Source organism: Halichoerus grypus, chromosome 5 (assembly GCF_964656455.1).
Source record: "Halichoerus grypus chromosome 5, mHalGry1.hap1.1, whole genome shotgun sequence".
In the NCBI taxonomy this organism is placed as follows: domain Eukaryota; kingdom Metazoa; phylum Chordata; class Mammalia; order Carnivora; family Phocidae; genus Halichoerus; species Halichoerus grypus.
In genome coordinates, this window is record NC_135716.1 from 136,366,663 (window position 1) to 136,390,265 (window position 23,603).

At 42.4% G+C, this 23,603-nt stretch overlaps 1 protein-coding gene across 2 annotated transcripts in view; it reads right to left on the reverse strand.

Moving 5' to 3' along the window:
* Positions 1 to 23,603, reverse strand: part of ROR1 (receptor tyrosine kinase like orphan receptor 1) — a 387,985-nt gene that overhangs the window by 161,967 nt on the left and 202,415 nt on the right. For both annotated transcript variants that reach the window (XM_078073012.1, XM_036070447.2), the window contains exon 2: positions 11,016 to 11,087. In XM_078073012.1, the coding sequence (XP_077929138.1) occupies positions 11,016 to 11,087 (72 nt within the window). The remainder of the gene's footprint in view (positions 1 to 11,015; positions 11,088 to 23,603) is intronic.

Sequence of the window (23,603 nt, forward strand, 5' to 3'; positions counted from 1 at the left end):
GGTTCTGGGGATTAGGACATGGACATATCTTTGGGGGGGGGCACCATTCAGCCCATGCCATTTCTCAAAGGCTTGTTTTTTTCTCATCTGTAAAATGGACACACTATCTCTTAGAATTATGAGGATTAAGTGTGACAATGCATGGGAATCATTTAACATGACTTAGGGCATATGAAAAGCCCTCAATAGATGGTAGCTCTTAATAGTTCATGAGGCAAGGAGGTATTACCCCCTATGGCCATTAGAAAAAGTGATGGAGTTCTGCCAACTCATTTGGACATAAAAATTTTTTTTGCCAATATTAATATCAGTAACTATATCTAGATTTATTTAATCAGGGCTGGAACCTGACCTCAGCCGTCTTACATGTCATCACATTCTGTGCCCACAACAACCATAGAAGACTGGTATTCTCTCCATTTAACAGATGAAAAAAAGAAGAAAAAAACCCACTAAACTAAAGCTCAATTTTTGAGAACCCGAGTAAGCCACAAGGCTTACATATACACCAAGGACTTCTCCCTACAAACCCAGTTCTTCTCTATACTACCTCAGAAAATTAAGGACAGAAATGGAGAAAGCCCCAAACTTCTGTACCTGGCTAAATCACTTGTTAGAGAATATTATGGAATTTGCTGAGTACAGTGCGGATTAGCCTGGAAGAACCTGAAAACAGTGGTTCTCAAACTTTGTTGCAGATTGGAATCACCTGGAAAACTTTTAAACCCTTCAATTACAGACCGTAGAGAACAACAAAATCAGAATGGGGGTGAGGGATAGACCCTGGCATGAGGAATTGTTAAAACTCCCCAAATGATTACAATTACAGCTGAGGTTAAGAGGTACGGCTCTATCGGGGGTTTTCCTACCAGAAAGCTGGTAAAAATACAGAGGCTTAGGGTCCACTCTGCTTCAGTGAACCTGGGTCTCCCCAGGTGATTCTGATGCCCACCAAAGTTTGCAGACAACTACTCTAATGTACCTTTTCACTTTGACATTCTGATTCCCACCACTCACTTGTTTATTTTTCTATTTATTTAAATGCCTGTACCAGAGTCGGAGCTACATGGATACATAAATAAGACATAACTCCTGATCTCAAGATTCCTGGCAAGCTGTTCTGCTGCTCTCACTCTTCACAATGCTCCTCTTGGCTGGCCCTCCTGCTAGAAGAGAAGATCCCTAAGGGCTTTGCTTGACATGAAGAAGATGCTTAATGAATATTTCTTGCATGAGGAAGAGGAAAGTGAAGGAGAGGAAAAACATACATGAAAATAAGCATCACCTAGGAGTGTGGGGAGACTCATCCACTTTCCCACTTCCCCCACAGAGTAAGGCATGGTTACCTATGGTGTCAGGAAAGACTTCTTTGAAGAGGTGAGGTCTGAACTGGGTCTATAGGACAACAAAAGGTTGAGATGGGTAGTCTCATCATAGCAAACACCAAAGTTTACACAGAGGCCTGAAATAAGGTGGGAAACAATGAGTAGTTTGGTTCTAGAGCAAAGCAAGCAGGAGCAGAGGGGCCGGATCAGTGGGAGTTGAGGCAGAAGCCAGATGCCAAAGCACTTTGTATGATCTCTTCTGCCCTTAGCCAAAAGACCTCTAAGTCCAAAAGTCCCTGTGAGTCTTTGAGCAAAGCTTAAGCAAAGCTTGACCAAAGCCACAGGCCCAGGACTAGAAAGGCCTATGATCTCTATGAGCAGGACCGCAGTCCACAAAGTTCTAGAAGCACCTTGAGGCCAAAGTCATTTCTAAAGTGGGTGAACAGGAGGTTCCGTCAGCAGGCAGGTTTAAATCCAAACTAAAATACATGCAGGAAAGGAAAAGGATGGCCTGAGCAAATCAAGAAACTCTCTGCTGCCTCCTGATTATTTATGCCTCCAAGATTGGGCCTGGTCTTAGCCAGCAACTACCGAAAATGGTACCAAGGGAGTAAGGAATCTGAGACCCATGATAGGAGGTAGATAAATCTCTATCCTGATTCTAAATGGTAAAAACAGGAGCATAAACATTTCCAAGCTTGTCTGATTGCTCCTCTGTCTCGACTGGGCGGTGGTTGCTGGGAGCAGGGAGCTCTGTGCTCCTCACACAGCCAAGTTGGCCTTTTGTGGAACACCCTAGGGCTGCATCCCTCGAAGCTGACAGCAGCCCATGGAGGAGGAGACAGGAGGGCTGATGGGAGGGACTGGTGTCAAAAGCTGGAGCTGAAAAGACCACTGAGGCTGACCCTCTGCTTCTGTGGTGGTGCCCACTGGCAAGCCCCTCCCCTCTGAGTAGGTTTTGAAGAAGCAAGATTGTCCGTCTAGGCATTTTCCTGCACTTTATGACAGAATTCCATAGGCGTCATCTTGGAGGTTCCTTCCCTAAAATGCATAGACTTACCAAGCAAAGAGTCCTAGAGAGCCCGGCTTGGTTGAAGGGGAACTGATTTCCACATCACGTGCTTCCATGCTGGGTTCTAGGCCAACGGACCGAGGACTTGTCAATTAGCAAGGGATTAAGTAGACACAGCAGAGCTGGAAAGAAGCTCCCCTGCTTTCTTATCAAGAAGGTATTCTTCTCACTGTTTCTAGGATGAGACTAGATTTTTTAAAAAATTTATTTATTTGACAGAAAGAGCGCACAAGCAGGGGGAGCAGCAGAGGGAGAGGGAGAAGCAGACTCCCCACTGAGCAGGGAGCTCAATGCAGGGCTCGATCCCAGGACCCCGGGATCATGACCTGAGCCGAAGGCAGATGCTCAACCGACTGAGCCACCCAGGCACCCCTAGACTAGATTTTTTTTTTTTTTAATTGCTAAAGGAAAAGGAAACTAACAGTGGAGACTAACTTTGGATGGTCAGGAAAAACTTAATCTGTGTGGATGACAGTGACAATCATGGCAATATCTGAAAAGGGGAAGAGGATTCTGGGTAGAAGGAGCAGCTAATCAAATGCCCGTGGTCAGGAAAAGAGCTTGGCTTGCTGGAGGAACCTCAAGGAAGAGAGTACATCTGGTGCAGAGCCAGCCCGGGAGTCCAGTGCAAGGTGGGGTTTGAGAGAGAGGCGATGCTGGATCATAGGACCCTGTTTGAATGTGCACCAACTATTGCCCCAAAGCTGTGATTTTCCTGCATGGCTCTGTGATTCTGCCACTGTCCTTTATGTCACCGTTACCAAATTATAACCCCTTGTGCTTCAGATTTCTTTTCTTTCTTTTTTTTTTTAAGATTTTATCTATTGACTTGAGAGAGGGAGAGCAGGAGAGAGAGTGAGCAGGAGGGAGGAGAAAAGGAAGAAGGAGAAGCAGATTCCCAGCCAAGCAGGGAGCCTGATGCGGGACCCGATCCCAGGACCCTGGGATCATGACCCGAGCCGAGAGGGAGACGCTTACCCAACTGAGCCACTGTGCTTCAGATTTCTAACCTGCAGATTTTTCTCCACAAAAACCACATTACTCAAAATATTGCCTTTTTTGAGAGTTAATGATCAGATTATCATCAGTAATGATAATCCCTTACACTTAGATATTTCAAAGCATTATATACAGACACAGAATCCATTTTAGAAAAATTTCTTTTCATAAAAAGTAGGTTTTAGAATTTTAAAGCCGAAATGGGCACGAGAACATAGTCTCATGCTCTGAGGAGGAAACACAGGTTCGGAGATGTCCCTCAGATTCTAGCTGTTGTTTATTACAGCAGCACCTTTGAAGAGAAATAGAACAGAAGACACACATGCAAGCAACATGTGTAATTTTGGATTGGCTAGTAGCAACATTATAAAGGATTAGGTAAAATCAATTTTATGATATATTTCACTTAATTCATACATGAAAAGTTATCATTTCAACATGTAGCCAATATGAAAATTATTAATGAGATATTTTAAGTTCTTTTATCATATCAAAACTTTGAAATCCAGCAGCGTTTTACAGTTACACTACATCTCACTTCGGACTGGCCCCACTGCAAGTGTTCCTTAGCCACAGGTGTCTGGTGGCTACGACACTAGACCATGCAACATTGGAGCCTCCTAATGAGGAAGGCAGCCAGAACAAGGACTGCTAGCTCCCTCTTTACAGATGAGAACACTGAGGCCCAGAACTTAACTGACAAATCACTGACCTGGTGGTGGAGTTGAGTTGGGACTAGAATCTACGCTGCTTGTCAAGTGCTCTTTCCCAAATCATACTTCCCTCCCCTAGGAGAATAAGAAGGAAGAATGGGAAGCATAAGAACTACCAGAAGCAAGTACCCATCTGTACTGGAGACTGGGATGGGGCTTCATACTTGATTTCACTCTTATAGGGACCCTTTGGAGTCGATGTCCCTTCTCCCATTTTCCATATGAGGCTACTGAGGCTCCAAGTGCTTCTGTTGTTGATAGCGGCAAGATGGTATCTGTCCTTTGAAGAAAATGCTACTACCAGTATGAGCAAGATGTTGCTTGAGGCTGTAGGGGACAAGGGCAGGCTGCCCCAGGATGGGCGACTCTGGCACGAGAGTTATTTTGAGTTAAAGGTAATCAAAACTCAGCAGAAACAGGAAAACCTCTTTTCCTGATTCTCAACTGCCTAAATTTACATTGGAAAGGAGAGCCTGCAACTGGCAGAGAGCTAGGAACAGAAATTCCCCTTTACCTAAGAAAGTTATCTGCATAATAGGGCAACCTTCTTTTTCCAAACATCTCCTTTCACCTTCCTGCATAATGGCCTTCCTCCCCTTTGTATTCTTGGGTCCTACCTCTCTCCTTAGCTCAGATAAACTTCATATTGCCTCATTGTTTTTGGAATCTCATGTCTGTGTGGATTCCCCACATGTATGCCTATTAAATTTGATTTTCTCCTGTTATTCTGTCTCATGTCAATTTGATTCTAAGTTGAGCTAGAAGGACCTCAAAGGGCAGAGGAAAGTCTTCCTTCCCAACAAGGCCAACACCCGAATTGGGGCTGTCTTAAACATCACAGGGCTACCCCAGGAATTCCACCAGGAATTCTTCCAACCAGCTACCAGTTTTGAAGATGGGACACTGAATGGATAAGCTCTCAAAGACCCCAGTCCTAGGAAGGCTGTTCTTTAGCCTGCCAAGTACCAAGACTCCTGCCAAGTACCAAGTCCTTATGTTGCTCCTTCACCCACTGCCACTGCTCCAAATCCATACAATCAGGAATACAAGGATCCAGCTAACCTCATTTGGGCTAAGTGTGAACTAAGCTCCAAGCTACAGGCAAGTCAGTATCATTTAAATCGACTCCTTAAGTGCCAAGGACAAACCAAGTAACAGAGAAAGTGGATAAGAGGAAGCAACCCCTCCTGAAGCAGAGAACCTGGTCACAGTTCTTGACAGTCAAGCTCTCAGGGAAGAGGTGGGCTAAGGGACTGAGGCCAGCATGTAACTATCTGTCTATTATGACCATGCAATCAGATGTCCTTGGCACAACACGCAAGTGTGACCCAGAGATGTGTTTGTTGGCCAGGAAAAGTCTTAGGTGATAGATTCAAATGTCCCCACTCCAGAGGTGAGTAAAAGGAAGTTCAGAGTCATAGTAACTCCAGAGCTCACACTCATTAAGAACCATATGTGTAAAGCTCTAAGCTAGTAGAAAAAGCCAGGTCTCCATTTAAAAAACCAAGGCAGGACAAAAAATACCCCCAAATCTAGTCTGTCAGCACAGAGAATTATTTGAAGTTGGAAGCAAGCCTCGGTATTTTTTTAAGTAGGAGGCTCCCTCCCTTTCTGCTACCTACGGGTGCAATTTCCAGTCCTTTCTCCAAAAGAAACATTTGGCTTTCTACAGAGAACCTCTGAGACCTCATGTGACTGAAAATGGAAGAAGGGGAAAGAGGCCCTCATCACACCCCATCCCAAAACCCCCATGGGGAAGCTGAGGTTGGGCCCCTGTAGATCCATTTATTTTAGAAGGTACTTGGTTCTGAAGCATTTGTTTCAGAAATTACCCCCATGCCCCATCAATAGTAGCTTTCAACGGCTCTTCCCGGGTGGGCTTGTCTCTGTTCAATTTCATTTCCTGTTGGAAAGGATAAACAGGTAACTGTTTAATGCCACTGACTGGACTCATTTAACAGAAAAACAGGACCTGAGTGAAGCTGGGGGACCAGGGTGGGGTTGATGGGTGGAACGGAGCAGCTGGGGGAAGAGAAAGGCACTAAAGAACACCAACGGATGGGGCTTATTTCACTGCTCCTGCATGTGAGGGAGCATGGCCCACAGGAGTAGGGGATAGGAATGCATAGGAAGGAGTGTAATCAGCTGCCACTTTGAACGTGGATCCGAGACTTGGCCTGGAAGCCTTGGTGGGGATCCTGGCACTGCCCCTCACTACTGCTGCCCTTCAGCCAACTCCTTCAAGCCTGATGAGCCTCAGTGGCCTGTCTGTTCTCCCATACAATGTGGTATGAATTCGAATGATGCATGCAACATGCGTAGCCAGTGCCTTGCACATAGTAGGTATTCACTTGCAGCAGCTATGAATCGGCATAGCTGCGATAGGAACCCAAACAATTCAGCACCTTGTTTCCTACTACATACCAGACACTGTGTTGGACAATAAGAGCATGAAAGAGCCCCTGGCTTTAAAAGGGCAGGCAAAAAATAGATTAATTTCAGTATAGCATGGTAAGGACTCTGATCGGGGTAGACATGGGGTGATATGGTGCCCCACATATGAAGTATTTGGAGGCACTGCTGATGGTCAATGGGATTGATAAAAGGATTCATTCATTGTCTCTCCCTCTCTCTCTCTTTAGAATGCAAGGTCCAGCAAAGCAGTGATGCTGCCTATCTTATTCAGCACTATGCCCGTTAGGAGCACTGAGGGAATGCTTAAGGCGGGACTTAAGTAAAGAAGGAGTTAGCCAGAAGGAGAATGAGGTTTATTAAAGGCAATCCAGTCAGAAGAAACTACATGAACAAAGGCGCAGAGACTAGAAGTAGAGTGATACATTTAGGGAATTAGAGGCAGGTTGTTGAAACAAATGAAGTAAAAAGTACGGGGGTAGGGATGATGTGAGAGGAGTCAGCACGGGTAAGACCACGGAGAACCTTGCTTATCAAGCTAAGAAGTGTGGTGCTGATGTGGGTGAACGTTCATGTGTGCAACATTCATCCAGAGTGGAAAAGCTGTGGACATGGGCTGACTGAATCGGATCTAAAATCTCCAAAATATGCTTTCCCTACACGCCTGCCAAAGTACCCATGACTTTTGTTTTACTGTAAAGCCCAAAGTAATAATCATATTAACCAAGAACAGCTGTTACTTCTTACTCTCCAATTAGTTTATCAGATTTGCTAGCCGGGTCAATTTTCACAACAACCAGATGAGGTAATTACTTTTGTTATCTCATCTTACAAGTGAGGAGACCAAAGCACAGATAGGTAGGGTGGCTTGCTCAAAGTCACACAGAATTTAGGTAGTAGACACAGGATTCAAACTTAGTCACCTGGGCCCCAGAGTTCATTCTCTTAACCACCATGTTATCTCAAATCTATCTTCCAGTTCACCATTTCTCTCGTCAGCTGAATGCATCCACTGTTTGACCCATTTGAATGAGCTTTTAATTTCTGTAACTCTGTTTTTCAGTTCTAGAATTTCTACTTGGTTCTTTTTTTTTTTTTTTAAAGATTTTATTTATTTATTTATTAGAGAGCGAGCGAGAGAGAAACAGCATGAGGGGGAGAGGGTCAGTGGGAGAAGCAGGCTCCCCGCTGAGCCGGGAGCCCGATGTGGGACTCGATCCCAGGACTCCAGGATCATGACCTGAGCCGAAGGCAGTCGCTTAACCAACTGAGCCACCCAGGCGCCCTCTACTTGGTTCTTTTAAAATCTCCTTTTCTTTTTATCATATTATCCTGTGCTTGCCCTATGGTTTCTATTTCCTCTTCACCATGAGACATTTTATTTATTTATTCTTCCCATGAAATATTTTAAACATATATTCTCTCTCAAATCGACCTATTGTCTTTAGTTTTAAGGTATGAGCTTCTCTGTGTGTTTTGTCTACTGACTCTTGCCAAGGGTAGGCTTCTTTTATTCCTCTCCTGCAAGTACTATAATTTTTAAAAGCGAACTTAACATCAGTAGGGATCTGCTGTTGTTATTTAGTGGTTCTGATTTTTAAAATTTTGTTTTTGGTGGGAGCGCCACAGGCACTGGGATATTGAGACATTTTGTGAGCTGGTTTTAGGTTGTCCCCTGTGAGGGTCTCGGAGTTTAATCAATTCCAGACCAAGTTTTTACATTCTCTTCTTGGTTTGTAGCTTGTGTACGACATAAGAACTCCAACCCCCAAGCCCCACATAACACAGATTGGGGCTTGTATTTCCCCTGGGTGACCCCAACAGCCCAGGGTGGTTCACAGACTTCCACACCACATCCTCAGTAGAATCGTCCTTCTTTCATGCTCGGTCCAGTCATTCCTCACAGCCTAAGCAGCAAGTTTGTTTCCTATGACCTCAATTCTCATCCCCATGGGATACTGAAACTCTAGCCCCCGAGAACCATACACATCTCCCATATTTTTATAAAACCCTTTATTTAATTCCTTTTTGCTGATCATTGCTCTATCATGGAGCTTGTTCTTCTGGTACCTGGAGATTTCTCCTTTTTGTGGTGCCAGCCTGTCAGTGAATTTTTTTCATTGTATCCTTCCACCAGCATCTCTGTGTAATTAGGGGGGAATGTCCCTTGACAGCCCAATTGACCAAAATGACCAGAAGGCTTTGATTATACATTTAGGTATCAGTCTTTCCCACCTGGCTCTATGTTCAGGGAGACCTTTGTCTAATTCATCTTTCAATACTAATTTTTCAGACAGTGCCCAGACCAGAGTAGGAAGCAAAAAAGATTTAATCAATGAATGATTTAATTTATTCATTGAATTAATCAATGAATTAATCAGCTTTCTTTCTCATTCTAAATGGGAATGAAAGGCCATATACTAATTTTCTTCTAGAGAAATATGACACCAAGAATCTCTGGAAAGCCATCCACATCCTCTGAAAGGCCATGCTGAACAAACAGAAAGTTTGGAGCCAGTCTTAGTCCAGCTTTTGAGCAAGTAGGTTCACAGCTATCGATACTACTTTCTTGAAGGGCACCCACTGCTAATTACAGTGCTGGTCTGGTAGAAATTCAACGTCTGGCAGCCTCGGCTCTTAACTGGGGGTTCTGCTGCCTTTTTAGCATGTATCTGATGTCCTTTTATAGCCATAACTGGAACCTGATCAGCAATATGCAGTGTACAATGATATCATTTTTGCTCTTGGTGCCATAAGGAGCTTGCCAATTACGTTCACATTCTTGAAAACACCTAGCAAAGTGCTTGTCACAGAGTGGGCACTGAGTGGACATTTAGTGTGCTTGATGTCTTCTTTCACATCAAAAAGAATTCATAAATATTTGTTGTAAATCTACTGCCTCCTAGGCATTGTGCCTGGTGCTGGACATGGAGAGAAATAACATACAGTCCCTGTTTTCATCCTGAACTAGAAAAAGAATGTCCAAAATAATGTTGACAAGAGAAAATTATTCTAAACTTCCTTTTATTTAAGGTGAAAGGATATCTCACATCATCCCACCACGCTAAAATGCCTAATAAAGTATAAGCATCAACATAACCTTGCCTATTACTGTTTTATAAGGTTTTCTCTTCAGGGAGAAAATACAGCTCAGTGAACACATGAGCTGACAAAGAGAGCTGATTATAAAAGGCATCTGACATAAAGGACAATGATTTCTGAGCTTGAATCACTACAATCCCAGAACCTAGAATCACACGTGAACTAAAGCAGAAACTCAGTAACTTTGTTGAATGTATTTGCACGTATATATACAGATGTGTCCATCCACGTGTACGGCCTGAGATAAGTTGTGACTCATTATTCCACACATATTTATTGAGGATTTCCTATGAACAAGAGTCTGTCCTAGATTTTGTGATGGAGACAAAGACAAAGAACAAGAACAAAATAGAAATCCTACTTACAAGGAACTTTCAGGCTTCAGAATTAGACAGACAGGTATATAAATCACCATGATATAACACAGAAAATGCTAAGAGAAGAAGAGGGGAAAGGGCTATGGAAGTTCCAAAGAAGGAAAGGCCCCGTCCTGCCGAGGGATTAGATAAGACTGTGGCTAATACAGAATTTGTTCTTGGTCTTGAAGGATAAGTAATTTGTGACAAGCAGAAGGGAGAGAATGGTTACTGGCAAGGAAAAAAGGGGTGATTCAGGTGGAAAGAATAGCTTAGGCAAAAGCAGGGAGGAAGAAAAGCACAGGGTATATAAGAAGAAATAGAAATTTCGCTGGAGATGCATAAAGGGACCTAATGGGGAGTAGAGGGAAACAAGCCTGGAAGGGTAGGATGAGCCAGCCCGCAGGGGCTCTGGATGTGTCCCAATTTACCATTCCAGGACACAGGATCTCTGGAGTAGCCGGTGCTTAGCATATGGCGGAGCTTAATTAATGCTACAACAACTTCATAGCAGGAACCTGTTCCCCACGTGCACACGGGAAGCCGCCATCTGTACGCACAGGCAATTACAAACATTCCAAATACTCTGCTCTGAACCCTGCAAGCACATCAAATACTCACTGTAAAAGGTCACCCAGCAAACAGCTCTGATCAATCCTGGCTCGGGCAGAATCAAATCCCCTAAATAAGATCCACTAGATGCAATGTCAGGAAGGTCAGAAACAACCCTATTTCACATCTTGAAGCATTTTTACCATATGGAACATTTTAGAGGAAGAAGGGAAAGGAAAGAGGGGGGAAAAAACCTCTCCAGAAATAATAGAATTCCAAGTAATTAAATGTTAAATAATCACAAAGTAAGCAAGGGATTTATTTTGCAACCCCCCCCCCCCCCGCCCCCAAGGATCTAAGAAGCAGTTGATTTCAAAGAAGGCCGTGCCAGGATTAAAAATGGAGTTTCACGCCTCCTCCCCTCTACCTCCTCCTCCCCTTGTCCACCTCCCCCCACCACCTCCTATGCATCACCATTGTGTACCTTTGTCGAGTTCACTTGAAATGTTCCACGATGAGGTAGGCACTAACTCAGCAGTGACTGACAACTCTGTTTCTGGAAAGAAAAAGAAGGGAGGGGAGAAAGACAAGGGTGATATTAAATATATAAGTAACTTATGGGCTGTTAGAAGCATTACAGGAGATTTCCAAAGGCCCTGCCTCCTGAGAGAGACCAGGGCAATCCCAGAGCTTATTAAGCTGGACTGGGGCTCTGCTCGCCCAGCAGAGGCACCTGCATGACAGAGGCTATCGAGATGAACAATCTGCAGACCAGCTTGCAAGGCTGTCTTCTTTAAAACGCGGGCTTGAAAATTAAAATACAGATATTTCATGAACAAAAAAACCAAGCCTGCAGAAATGACCAAACATTATCAAACATAAACTTTTCTTTTTCTTATTAGAAGACCACTCCTAGACTAATATATTCAATAGTCTTTCCATGGAAAATGAGAGCCACATTGCTCTTGCTGATTTTATTTGTTGTATTCATGAATTGATAGGATTTCTATTAATAGAGAAATCTATGTCTCTACATTGAAACTTATAGTCAAGACAAATGAAAGCTAAGCATTTGAATACAAGAGTCAATTGAGGTAACTAAACTTAAAAGGCAATTTTCAAAACCACCATAAATTTGGGGCCACCTGGGTCAGTTAAGCATCTGCCTTTTGCTCAGGTCATGATTCCAGGATTCTGGGATGGAGCCCCACACTGGGCTCCCTGCTCAATGGGGAGTCTGCTTCTTTTTCTCCCTCTGCCCCTCCCCCTACTCGTGCTCTCTCTCTCTTTCTCTCTTAAATAAATAAAATCTTAAAAAAACCACCATAAATTAAAGCAAATAAGCAAATCAACAATCTAAAGGGCACAATACACTATGAAGATTTAAAAACTCTTCAGTAATAGACTGTAATACACAAATGATGTTTTTGTTGTTGTTTTTGAAATTTTAAGCCACGACACCATCTACTAGCACATTTTAATAGGGTTTCACTAACCTCCCCTTAGGCCATATCTACACACACACACACACACACACACACACACACACACTGTATTATAGAACTTTAGTTCTGAGCAGGATCTCAGAGAACTCAGAGCCTATGATATTAGATATAGGGCACCTGGGTGGCTCAGAACTTTGGCTCAGGTCATGATCTCAGGGTCCTGGGATCCAGCCCCATGTTGGGCTCAGCGTTTAGCGGGGAGTCTGCTTATCCCTCTCCCTCTGCCCCTTGCCCAGCTCGTGTTCTCTCTGTCTCAAAATAAATAAATAAAATCTTAAAAAAAAAAAAAAAAAGATATATGGCACCCATGCTGTCAATTCTCTTTCCTTCAATCTGGTACAGACATCATTATCAATTACAGCCCTTTTTGCCCTATTAAACCTGGGATCTGCCTTAGAGTCTTTTCAACACAGTACTCTAGGTAGCCGCTAAAAATGGTTCTGAAATGCAAGGTGAGCTTTTTAGTGAGTGGAAGAATTGGGATTCAAATCCAGGTCTGTCTAATTGCCCACACAGCTCTAGTAGCTCATGCTACTTGGTACTCAAGTCTGTGAAACCTGATTTGTTTTTCATCTTACCTCTCTGGCTTCACCTTTTTACCTAGATAAGCACACTTTCTACCACTTCCTTATTTACTGAGGGGCTTGGCTGCCACTTGGCCATAGATGCCACACACCATAGTCAGTGAGTTTTGCCAAGAACAGGATGTTTACCCACTGAGACCTTGCAAAGGCCCACTTCTAGTTTGTCTACTGGGTCTCTGATCAACTTGTCACACACAGCAGAGACAAAAGGGTTGTTTGGTTTGTGCAGACCTTCTAGGTTTTCCTCTTTCCCTGTCCAAGAGCAGCTGGGAAAGAAAGTAGAAAAACCACACACACCCTACCCAACCCAAATGGCCCCAGTCCCCTCCTATGTCCTGAGGTAAAAACAGCATAGATTCTTTTAAGGGGACCTGAAGCCAGATGGTATGGCAGGAACCTGAAAGCACATTAGATTCCAAAATATGAAATGAAAAAGAAAAAAGTATCCCAAGTGGGAAAAATGCTTAACCCAAAACCACAGTAGAAGGCAGTGCTTCTGCCTGGTATGAACCACTTGTCCTAGGAATGAGTATTTCGTGCAGGTGATTTCACGAGGAAGATCTAATTGTCTACACTCGGGGGCCCTCCATGAATGACTCCAACCACAGCTCCACTCTCACCCCAATCCTGTTGCCAGCCACTTCGGCTCTTTGAATAATGGCCTCTTGTTTGCAGTATTATGGACGACTGTGGTTCACGATATAAAAGGGCTCATCAAGCACTCCAATCCCCGGACTTCAGGGAGCTTGGGAATGGAAACATGGCAGCCAAGGCAGCATTTCAGGCAAGGAAGCAAAAGGTGGGATTAAGATCAACCTTGACAGTATTTACATTCAACATTTTCATAGCTTCATCTTACTGCTGCTCACAGTTAAACTGCCAGAAACATAGGTTTCATTTTACAGTATGAATTTTATAGAAAGTTAGCTCTATGTCACTTGGTTTTTCTAACCTGAGTTTGAATTGCTGATTGAATATAATTTGGGACCGATGACAAATGAATAGATTCTTGGCACTGCTAACAGTAAAACTGTTCCCCATGTGTCCCTGGACACTAATTACTACTCCGCTCTTGGACTGTGGAAAAGATCATTTCAATTCACAAGCTTATTAAGTGATTGTGATGATTCTGAGGAATTTTGTTCGCAGCCTCAAGATCTATTCCTTTAGATAACCACATGTTCAGCTTTTCAGATAAAATGATAATAAAAACAGATAAAACATCTTAAAATATCAATAACCTCCCTGAAAAATATTATCTTCCACATTTTTTAAAAGAAAGGCTGATTATTTTCTGTGAAAAGTTAAGTAATGGTAATTCCCCGTCACAAAAAATGATGTTAATAAGCTTCCCCTCCCCCAAAAGGAAGGTTGACCTTTACATGAGAAAAATTCAGCACTTCTCAACTTGCGCTCCATGGAGTCCAAGGTCAGTAGCAGCTTTAGAGAGAGACACAACCACCAGCCTTGACCATGTAGGATCTCTCCACTGATGGATTCAGCTTCTTTTCTACGTCCTCATCATGGCAAAAGGATGAGATATTTCCAAGTACATTTAATACCCGACTAGCAACACCTCTTTGTGTAAAATTATTGTGGTAAGAGCAAACTGGTATGTGCCAATTAGGAGATAGTAGAATACTTAATGGAAACACACACCTAGATTAAAATACTAATTTTATGATCACGAGCAAGTTACTTAACAACTTTGGACCTCTATTTTCTCATCTGTAAAATGGGGACAATAAAAGCCACCTCCCAGCACTGTGGTAAGGATTACATTAGATTATGGTCCAAAGGGGTCCTGCGTACTGTCCAGCACAGAGTGGACACTTGAGATCTTCTGTGCCTTCCTCTCTGTCTAGTAAGGCAGATAATAACCACCCTCTAGGCAGACATACTCCTGTTAGCTGCTATGTCACCGTCTAGGTTTGAAATAACACATTCTCTCTCTTTTAGGAAAGACTCTGTATTTCTCATGCCTTACTAATCTAAGCCAATCTTTTCATTTTTGTGAGGTTTTCCCGAATTGGTCACCAGTTCTCTTAAGAACATAAGCGCTTTTATGTACTTTTATCTAATTTAGGCAAATCAAGTGTGTTTTAGAAAACTCCAGCCCTTATCTTCCCTGACCTCTGCAGGAGGGCAAACCATTCTTCTCCCGATTTGATCAATAGGAGCTATTATCTTTGCAGTTTCACTGATGATTAACTTCTTGGCACTGATTCTGCAAACCATAAGGTTTTGGTATTTAAGCCTGAACAGTGGGAGTGTTATTTGGAGGAAAGGAAAAAAAATAAGTCTTGAATCCTCCTCATTGATAAAAGCCTGTGCTCTCTGAAAGGATTACTGGTTCATCTCAGCAGTTGGCAGGTAGAGACCCAACGTTCACAGGATGTAGAAGCTCTTGCAAGAAGCACCCAGCCATGCCACATCCTGTATCCTGATGCAGGGATACGTGAGGTTACACAGACACAAGCCAGCATATCAGGAGACTAGTGGCCAGCCCGGTGGTCACAAGGGCCAAGTATGAAGGAATAAATGGCTACCCCAGTGCCCTTCCTGACCAGAGCCACTGAGTCCCAGAATGTTACATCTGGGTGTGCCCTAGATACACTCTGTTTTTTGCACCCACCGGATTTTGTGGGGGTATCTTTTTAGAGGACCATTAGAGGCTTTAGGGGGAGAGAGGACAAGAGGACAAGGCTCTAGACCCTCCTTCAACAGGAACAATTTTCCATGTCTCTGTTTTACCTATCAGATATTGTGGAAAAGGCTCTGATGCTTTAAACAAAAACAAAAACAAAACAACAACAACAAATTAAGCCTCTAATATGGTACAGTCTCATTTTACAGATGAAGAAAGTGAGGCCCACGGCAGTGAAGTGACTTGGCAAAAATCACAGTTCTACGTAGGGCCAGGCCTTAGAAATGGCTTAGAAAGAAATGCATTGCTGCCTTCTCTCTGTGCTCCATTGTCTTCTGTCTGTGCCCCTAAGATGTGATACGTATCCTTAGAAGTTGAGTTCAGAGAGACACACAGGGCATTTTCAAACCTCCAGGGTCAGTCACACAAAACGGGCACACTTTCTTCTCTGTTCATGGTCACTGGGGACCAGGGGAGGGTGGGAAGGAGGTAGGCATGCTGATGGCTTCAAGTTTCTGCTATGCAGTGTTATTCTAGATATTATGTGGTGATGGCTCTCAGCCATGGTTCCTTCCTGTCAGTGGAGGAGAAGCCCCTAGCCATCAGTGACCTGTACCCATAAATTACCTTCACCAAGAGTACCTGTTTGGGAAAGTAACAGTCAGGCAGGGTACATTCCCTAACAGTGCAAGGGGGTCAGTCAGCCAGGGCATTGCCCCAGCTCTGGGTTCACAATCACCCCGCATTTGGGATCCTGAATGAGGGGCCCCTCCACTCTGGGAACTTAACTTACTGAGGAGAGAGGGAAGTTAGAGCCTTTCTCACCCCATGTGAGATAGTCAGGACTGGAGAATTACTAGGCTCAGTGTCCACTACGACCTTATAATCCTCAGTGACCTCAAATTTGGATTTCTGATTAATCTTTAAATGAAGTTATCAGTACAGTCACAGAGAGAAAAGAGGGCACGATCCTGCCACCTTAACCCCCCTGCTCCATTCCCTACCACACTATCTACACTGCACTATGAAATCATGTATTTTTTTAAAGCCTGTAATGACTTTGTAAATAGCATAATTACTATGCAGGTGGCCAAACCATTAATTTGTTGAAGAAAAAATTTAAATATACCAAAATTTGTGGTATTATTCATATTTTTACATAGAGGGAATTAAAAAAAAAAAAAAAGTTGTCCAGGTTTTCTTAATATGTGAGGGGCTCAGAGATCTTGTCAACAAGTCCATAGTCAGGTACCGTGACTATCTCCATTCTAAGATTGAAGAACCTGAGGCAGACATATTAAGGCACTTGTCTACTCAGCTTGTCGGGAGAGGGGTAGGAATTCTGATCAATCTGGGGAGGGCAGTCTGACAGCAGAACCAGAGTGTCTCCAACTGCGTCAAAATCAGGGGGTGGGGGGATGCTGGAAGGTGTATCCACTTCTCTCTGGCTCAGGCCCCCTTCAGCCCCAGAAGATCCCTGTGAATTCTAAGCTCTGTAGAATATAGTTTGAGAACTGGTACCTGAGACCACACACCTCCTCCCTATCAATGCCTGGTTTCCTAATTCTAAAACCCAAAAAGGATAGTGAGGGACACAAAGGGATGGGAGGAAATGCTTCTTGAATCACCCTTAAATGCCTTGTTTTTCTCTGGACATACTACTTCCTTCTTTAAATCTGCTAAATTAATATTATAGATCACATGCGCTTCTTGTATTTAAAGGCATTATGCTACACAAAGCACCATAATAACACACGTCCTTTAAAGTCAATAAAAATAATCTTCAGAACTATCTTACTTAAAAACTATCATACTGGGCTCTCTTCCATGGAACTAGAGAGTCACTCACTCACTCATTCATTCATTCAACACACATGTGTATTAGCACTTTATATGTATAAGAACGGGGATGAAAAAGCTTGTCCTGGTCCCTGACATTTTCAAGAACTCTCAGTCCACTGGGAGAGTACAGAAACACAATTATAAACAGCATGATACGGTAACAATAGAAACTGACAGAAATAGCCTCCCTGTCCCATGAGTCATTCCTCTCACCTCACCCCAACCAGACTAAAAACACCAAGAGTACTGAATAAAATATCACAAAACAATATATGATGCATAGCTGAGATTGAAAGAAAAGAAATTCTCAGGTGCCAAAAAGGAAGAGAACAGTAAGTAGAAGCTGATGTGGAAGGTGCCTTATAAATATAGACCCTCTGGGTTGGAGGCTCAGTTTCAATGCTCACTTGAAAACCAAAGATGTGGCCAGAGAGAGATCTGAGTTCTTGCTTAAAGCCTTTACTAGAGACTGGGAGAACATCCCCATCTGTGGGAAGGAGCTGAAAAACATTTCCTCCAATGGCCCAGAGAAACTGCTAGATCCTTATAGTCTAGGAATTGGGAAGGGCTGGAAGGCACATCTCTTTAAGAAATCAAAAGGGTGTGTAAAGACCAGAGAAGTCCAATGTACACTTCACCCAGTTTCTCTCCATGATTACAGATTATATAATCATGGCACAGCATCAAAATGAGGAATTTGACATTGTTACTGAGCGTATATCAAGTTCTATGTCATTTTATCATGTGTAGATTCATATAACCACCTCTGTAATCAAGATCTTTATCTTGTCATCACCACTAAGATCTCCCTCATGTTACCCCTTTATTGTCACACCCATCACCCTCCTCCCAACCATTCCTAACACTTGACACTCCCTAATCTGTTCTCCATCTCTATAATTTTGTTGTTTCAAGAATGATATATAAATAGACCCCTACAATGCCCTTGGGACCCAGCCAACTTGCCGCATGTATCAATGGTTTATTCTTTCTCATTGATGAGTAGTATTCCATAGTGTGGATGTACCACACTTTGTTTAACCACTGACCTTGGACGTTTGGTTGTTTCCATTTTCCGGCTATTAAAAATAAAACTGTTATAAATCCGCTCACAGCCTTTTATGCTAAATTCTCTATTTCAGTAAAAAGGAAGCTGAATCTAGAAGGAAGGAGTTGTATGCAAGAAGCAATAATAAGCAAATAAACTGGAAAATGTGTTGAAAATGTTAAATAAGCCTTGATTCTAAAAATAAATACGTGATTAGAAGTACAACAGCGGCAAACAGAAGGTTCCAAGGCAGAAATGAGGAAGAGTACATCCTCCAGTTTGGGAGAGGAGGAACCCCAAAGATCAAGTGGTGGCAAAGACTCTCCCAGTCTGAGAGGAGGTCCAGGTATTAGAAATAGCATGGCAGCAAATAACTCAGTAATGGTCACACTCAATTACATAGTATCAAACTTTTTCCAACAAGGAAACAAATAGTAATTTCAAAATCCACAGGCTTCTAGTTGTTTCTGGTTTTGTTTTTTTTCTTAAAGACAAAAAAGCTATATCCCAGCTAATTACTGAGCAGGCAGGATCTTCTTAGGGTCAATGCAAAGTCCTAAGAGAAATTTCAAAATGGCTCAAACCTTGATCTTCCCCCAAGAAGAAGCTGAAATGAATGGATTCCCACAGTTATCACTCCCTCACTAGACTCAAAGGATGCTTCATGGAACAAAAGAATTAGTTTATTTCGGCTTCAGAACAAGCTGGCAAAGACAGAGTAAAGAAAAGGTGGAAGCATGCTGAAAAATGCTTAGCTCAGAAATTGGTCCTATGTCTCTATGTAGGTTTCATTTCCTTTTCTATTTTTTAAGATTTTATTTATTTATTTGACAGAGAGAGACACACAGAGAGAGGGAACACAAGCAGGGGGAGTGGGAGAGGGAGAAGCAGGCTTCCTGCTGAGCAGGGAGCTTGATGCGAGGCTCGATCCCAGGACCCTGGGATCATGACCTGAGCCGAAGGCAGATGCTTAACCAACTGAGCCACCCAGACGCCCCTCATTTCCTTTTCTTTCAGGCGCTGCAGACACCTCAGATTCCCAATGACACTAACAAACTTCGCTCATTTCTTCTGGTTTCTGCTTCACTGCTCTTCCTTACAGGATTTTCCGCTCAAAAGTGCCTCCTGGCAATTTTTCCTTCTTTCCTGCTGTGTCATCTGTCTTTGTCTTCTGGGGTTTGCCATTTAATCCTCCCCTTTGTATGGCCCACGCACACTTTCATCTTCTATAATCAATTTTGTCATAAGACTCTATTACCCTGTAATGGTCTCTGGTCAATCCAAAGACATCTGTCACTCAGAAGAAACAAGACACCCAGGAAAGATGCTTTCGTAGCTGCAATTCTATGACTCCAACTCTTGCAAAACAAATGAAGTCTTGGTTAGGTTCCATACACAATGGGAACAAAGTTAAGTTGTGCTGGGTGATCCCTAAAACCACAGTGTACTAGCAGACAGTTTGGAAAACTAGAAGGCCACAAAGGGTTTCTTTAAAAACTCCTTAGTTTCACCTGGAGTTTGATGTGATTATATTTGTTTGCTCATTGAATCACCCATTTATTCATTCAATAAATATTTATTGAGCACCTACTCTGTTTCAGACTAGCTAAGTGCTAGCTAGGTGGTAAGGATGTAATGAACAAAATTAAGACTGTTTCTTACTTCCTGAAGCTCACTGTGAGGTAGGAACACAGAGAAGTAAACAAAGAATTAAAATATGGCATGATAAATTTTGTGTATGTGTGGGGGGGGGGAAGGGGGTAAATGGAACGAGCAGTCTTGAAGGGTCCCGCTTGGGGATCACCAAAAACCTTGGTGATAAACCTTACATGGTTTATGGAGAGCCAGATGTTTAGATGGACATAAGCAACCTGGATAATCTAATTCCCTCCTTTGAATAAAACTGGGTTTCTTCTCTGCAAAAAGTGAATAAGGAGCTGAGAACTCTACACTGGGTGTGTCCCACCGGCTATAATCACATAACTTCCCTTGCCTACAGAAGCTGACTACTTAAAGAAGCCTTCTAGGGGTGCCTGGGTGGCTCAGTCGGTTAAGCGTCTGCCTTTGGCTCAGGTCATGATCCCAGGGACCTGGGATCGAGCCCCGCATCGGGCTCCCTGCTCTGCGGGAAGCCTGCTTCTCCCTCTCCCACTCCCTCTGCTTGTGTTCCCTCTCTCGCTGTCTCTCTCTGTCAAATAAATAAATAAAATCTTTAAAAAAATAAAAATTAAAAAAAATTTAAAAAAAAAAATAAAGAAGCCTTCTACTAGAAGCAGAGAATGCTTCTCCCAAGGTTAGTGATTTATATATACACTTCCTAAATTGATTCTTCAACTGGGACTGGGTCCTCTGTGCTTTTATCTTCTTAGCAATGTAAATATCTACTGGGAATGGAGGGTTAGTCTAACCTAAGAGGTTCCAAATTTTCAGTTCCTTTTAGCTTTCTAATTTACACTTGGTCCTGGAAAGAGAAAATAACCGTCCACTTAACATGCTACTATGCACAGGTTAAATGACTTCCGCTCCAGTCAGGCCAATGAGGAAACAGAATACATAAAACAGGAGGTTTGATGCACAAATTTCATCTCCTTGAAATAGTGTAATGCTGACATCAATAAAATCTTTCTCATGTTTGAGCCTTAAATAGTATACTTCTCTGTTTAAATCACAGCAACACAACCATGCAATTCAACAGGAAAACAAAATAAATCTGTTCATTTAATGATACTCATTTTTTTGTTGAAAAGACAAAAAAAATAGCTGGAATTACTCTAATTTTCTATTTTATAATTTGCACTTAATTCTATGGTCCATGTGTCCTTTGGCCATCAGTGAGTAAGTGGTCTTCCTTTCATTCTGATTAGATAGTAAACTTCTTGAGGGCAAGGATTATGGTCTTATGCTTCCTTTGTACCCTGTCTGGTTTCTACATGATCCTGAACAGGCTAGATGGGAGGCAGCATAGCAGAGGGATGAGAGGTGTTATGTTGACTGAGAGTCAGACGTGTTCAACTCCCAGCTCTGTCACATACTAGCTTATAACCTTGGGCAAATTACTTCACAGGTCCTCATTCATAAAACGGGCATAAGGGTGATGACCTCGCAGGACTGTGATGAGGATTACTTAGGAAAATATCTGGAGCTGAGTTCATTGCCCAGAAAAAGGTAAAGTAGCAGCTCTCACTATTCAGTAAAAATTTTTTTACTTACCATAGATACAGCTTGAAGGGCATTTAATGCACTGATTCCCAAACCTGGCTGGGGAGCACATTAAACAAATCCAGATTCTGGGACCCCCATCCCTAAACTATCAAATCTCTGTAAGTGAGTCTTACATAACCACCCTAGCACTAGTCTTCTATAAACCACCAGTTTAGGAAAACTCAAATAATCAAATAATGATATGCCTGCAAAAAAGAAAAAAAGAAAAACACAGAAAGGTTTAACTGAACTGATAAAATTTAATATAATTTAAGAATCGAGGTGAAAGGAAATTGGCAGACTAAAACTTATCTCATATTTGCTATAAAAGTCCAAGTGGTCAGCAACCTCAATATTGAGACAGCTTAATGAATATTAACCAAGAACAAAATTGGTACCTCTTGAATGACTTGCAAAGCCAAGTATTTATATTTAACTTGCAGGTTCTCTTAATTGGTTGACCAATGATTCAGCCAATTAGACTTTTAGGAGAAAAATTATCATCCTGTAAAGAACGAAGCAGTATTGTCTCATAGGATCTCAGTGGCTGGGAATTCTGTTTGTGGAACTCTCTCCCAAACGGGCAAATTGGGCACTCTCTAAACATATGCAGTCATCCTATCCTAGACATAGAAGGAGAAAGAAACAAAACCCTTTTCAGCTTTGATTCTCAGCCACTTATAGCATTTACAAAGAGAAGCCCACTTTGGATGCAGTTGAAAAAGCTATTAAGATTCCAAGCACCTTACAGTAACACAAATACCTTGTATTTAGGTAGCACTCTTCCTTTCAAGAAAATCTGTACACAGAACAGACATGAGCTCATGACCCCACATGTGAAGGATCAAGGCCCGAGATAATCATACCCTGGTTGGAGTTGAAGAAACCCAGACTCAGGCAGAGAACTTGCCTAAGGTCCCCTGGCATGTCATCTTCTGACGAGAAGGTAGCCGAGGTCTTCCCTCACTCAACCCTGGCTCCACGCAGGCTCTCCATTACACTGCTGGTGAAGACGCTTCCCCAGTTTTAAGGTTTGTTTTTTCTCTAATTCCCTCGCACACTGTTAATTCAATCATTTCAAAGTTCCAAAGAGTGAGGAGTAAAATTTTTAAAAAGAACTACTTTCAGAAAAAAAAATCTATTCAAAGTATAATTTCTACCTTCTGGTTGGCCCTGGAAACCAAGTATTTAAGTTAATGGGATTGAGGGACTCTTGGGTTGGTGGAAATTATTTTAATCAGAGAGGTAAATTTAAGAGGATTACTATTATCCTACAAGATAGTAAGATGGTCTTGCTCCAGCCGTATTAGCCTGGGCGTGTAGGATCTACATGGCTGGCAATTTTCAAATACTTAATTTGTCTCAAATTGCTCCAGTTTAAAATGCTTTTACCCATCTGGACTGGGTTTCCTGTACCATGTCATTGTTGATAGCCTAAGGAGATCAATAATTAAAATTAAATAGAGAGAAACATTATGCAGAGCCTAAGTTGGGACCAGAATCCCTTCCCAGAGCCTCTTAGTTCAATCTCTCCCTCTTCTGAGGTCCCATTGTGTTTTATGTGTTCCTCCCTTAAGACACTTTACAGTTTGTAAGGTAATCTACAATTGCTTTAGCGTGCTTCTCTGTTAAAACCGTGTATTTCCTGTGGCTAGAGATGAAGTCTTACTTAGCTCTACATTACGCACAGCATCAACCTGCACACATAGTAGGCACTAACAAATGTCCTCTGAATGTTCAGGTGACATAACAGCGGCACTCTCCACGTATTATTACATTTATCAGTATAAGGTAGAATGGTAGGATGCAAAATGGCCACAGGTCATTCCTCCCTGTCATCCACACCCTTTTGTAGTTCTTCCTATGAAGAGATGGAGTCTACCTCCCCAACCTGAATCTGGGCTGGCCTTTGTGACTTGCTTTGGCTAACAGAATGTGCCGAGATCTTGGTCTAGTCCAGATCAAAGAACCACACAGCCAACACACTGACTCATGAGATAAATGCTTGTCATAAAGTTTTGGGGTGATTTTATAGGATTGTGTGTGGGTAATAGATACCCACTTAAAGATAAGAACACCAAGGCTCAGTGAAGTTAGGAACCAGCCTAAAGCCAAAGAGGGAAAAAGCCAGGATTTGAATCCAGTCTTTCTGATTCCAAAGCCCACAGTCTTTCCACTAAATAAATTGACCAAATTTCAAATATTCCTGTGCATTCAGAAATAAGAGACAAATGGGGGAGGAGCC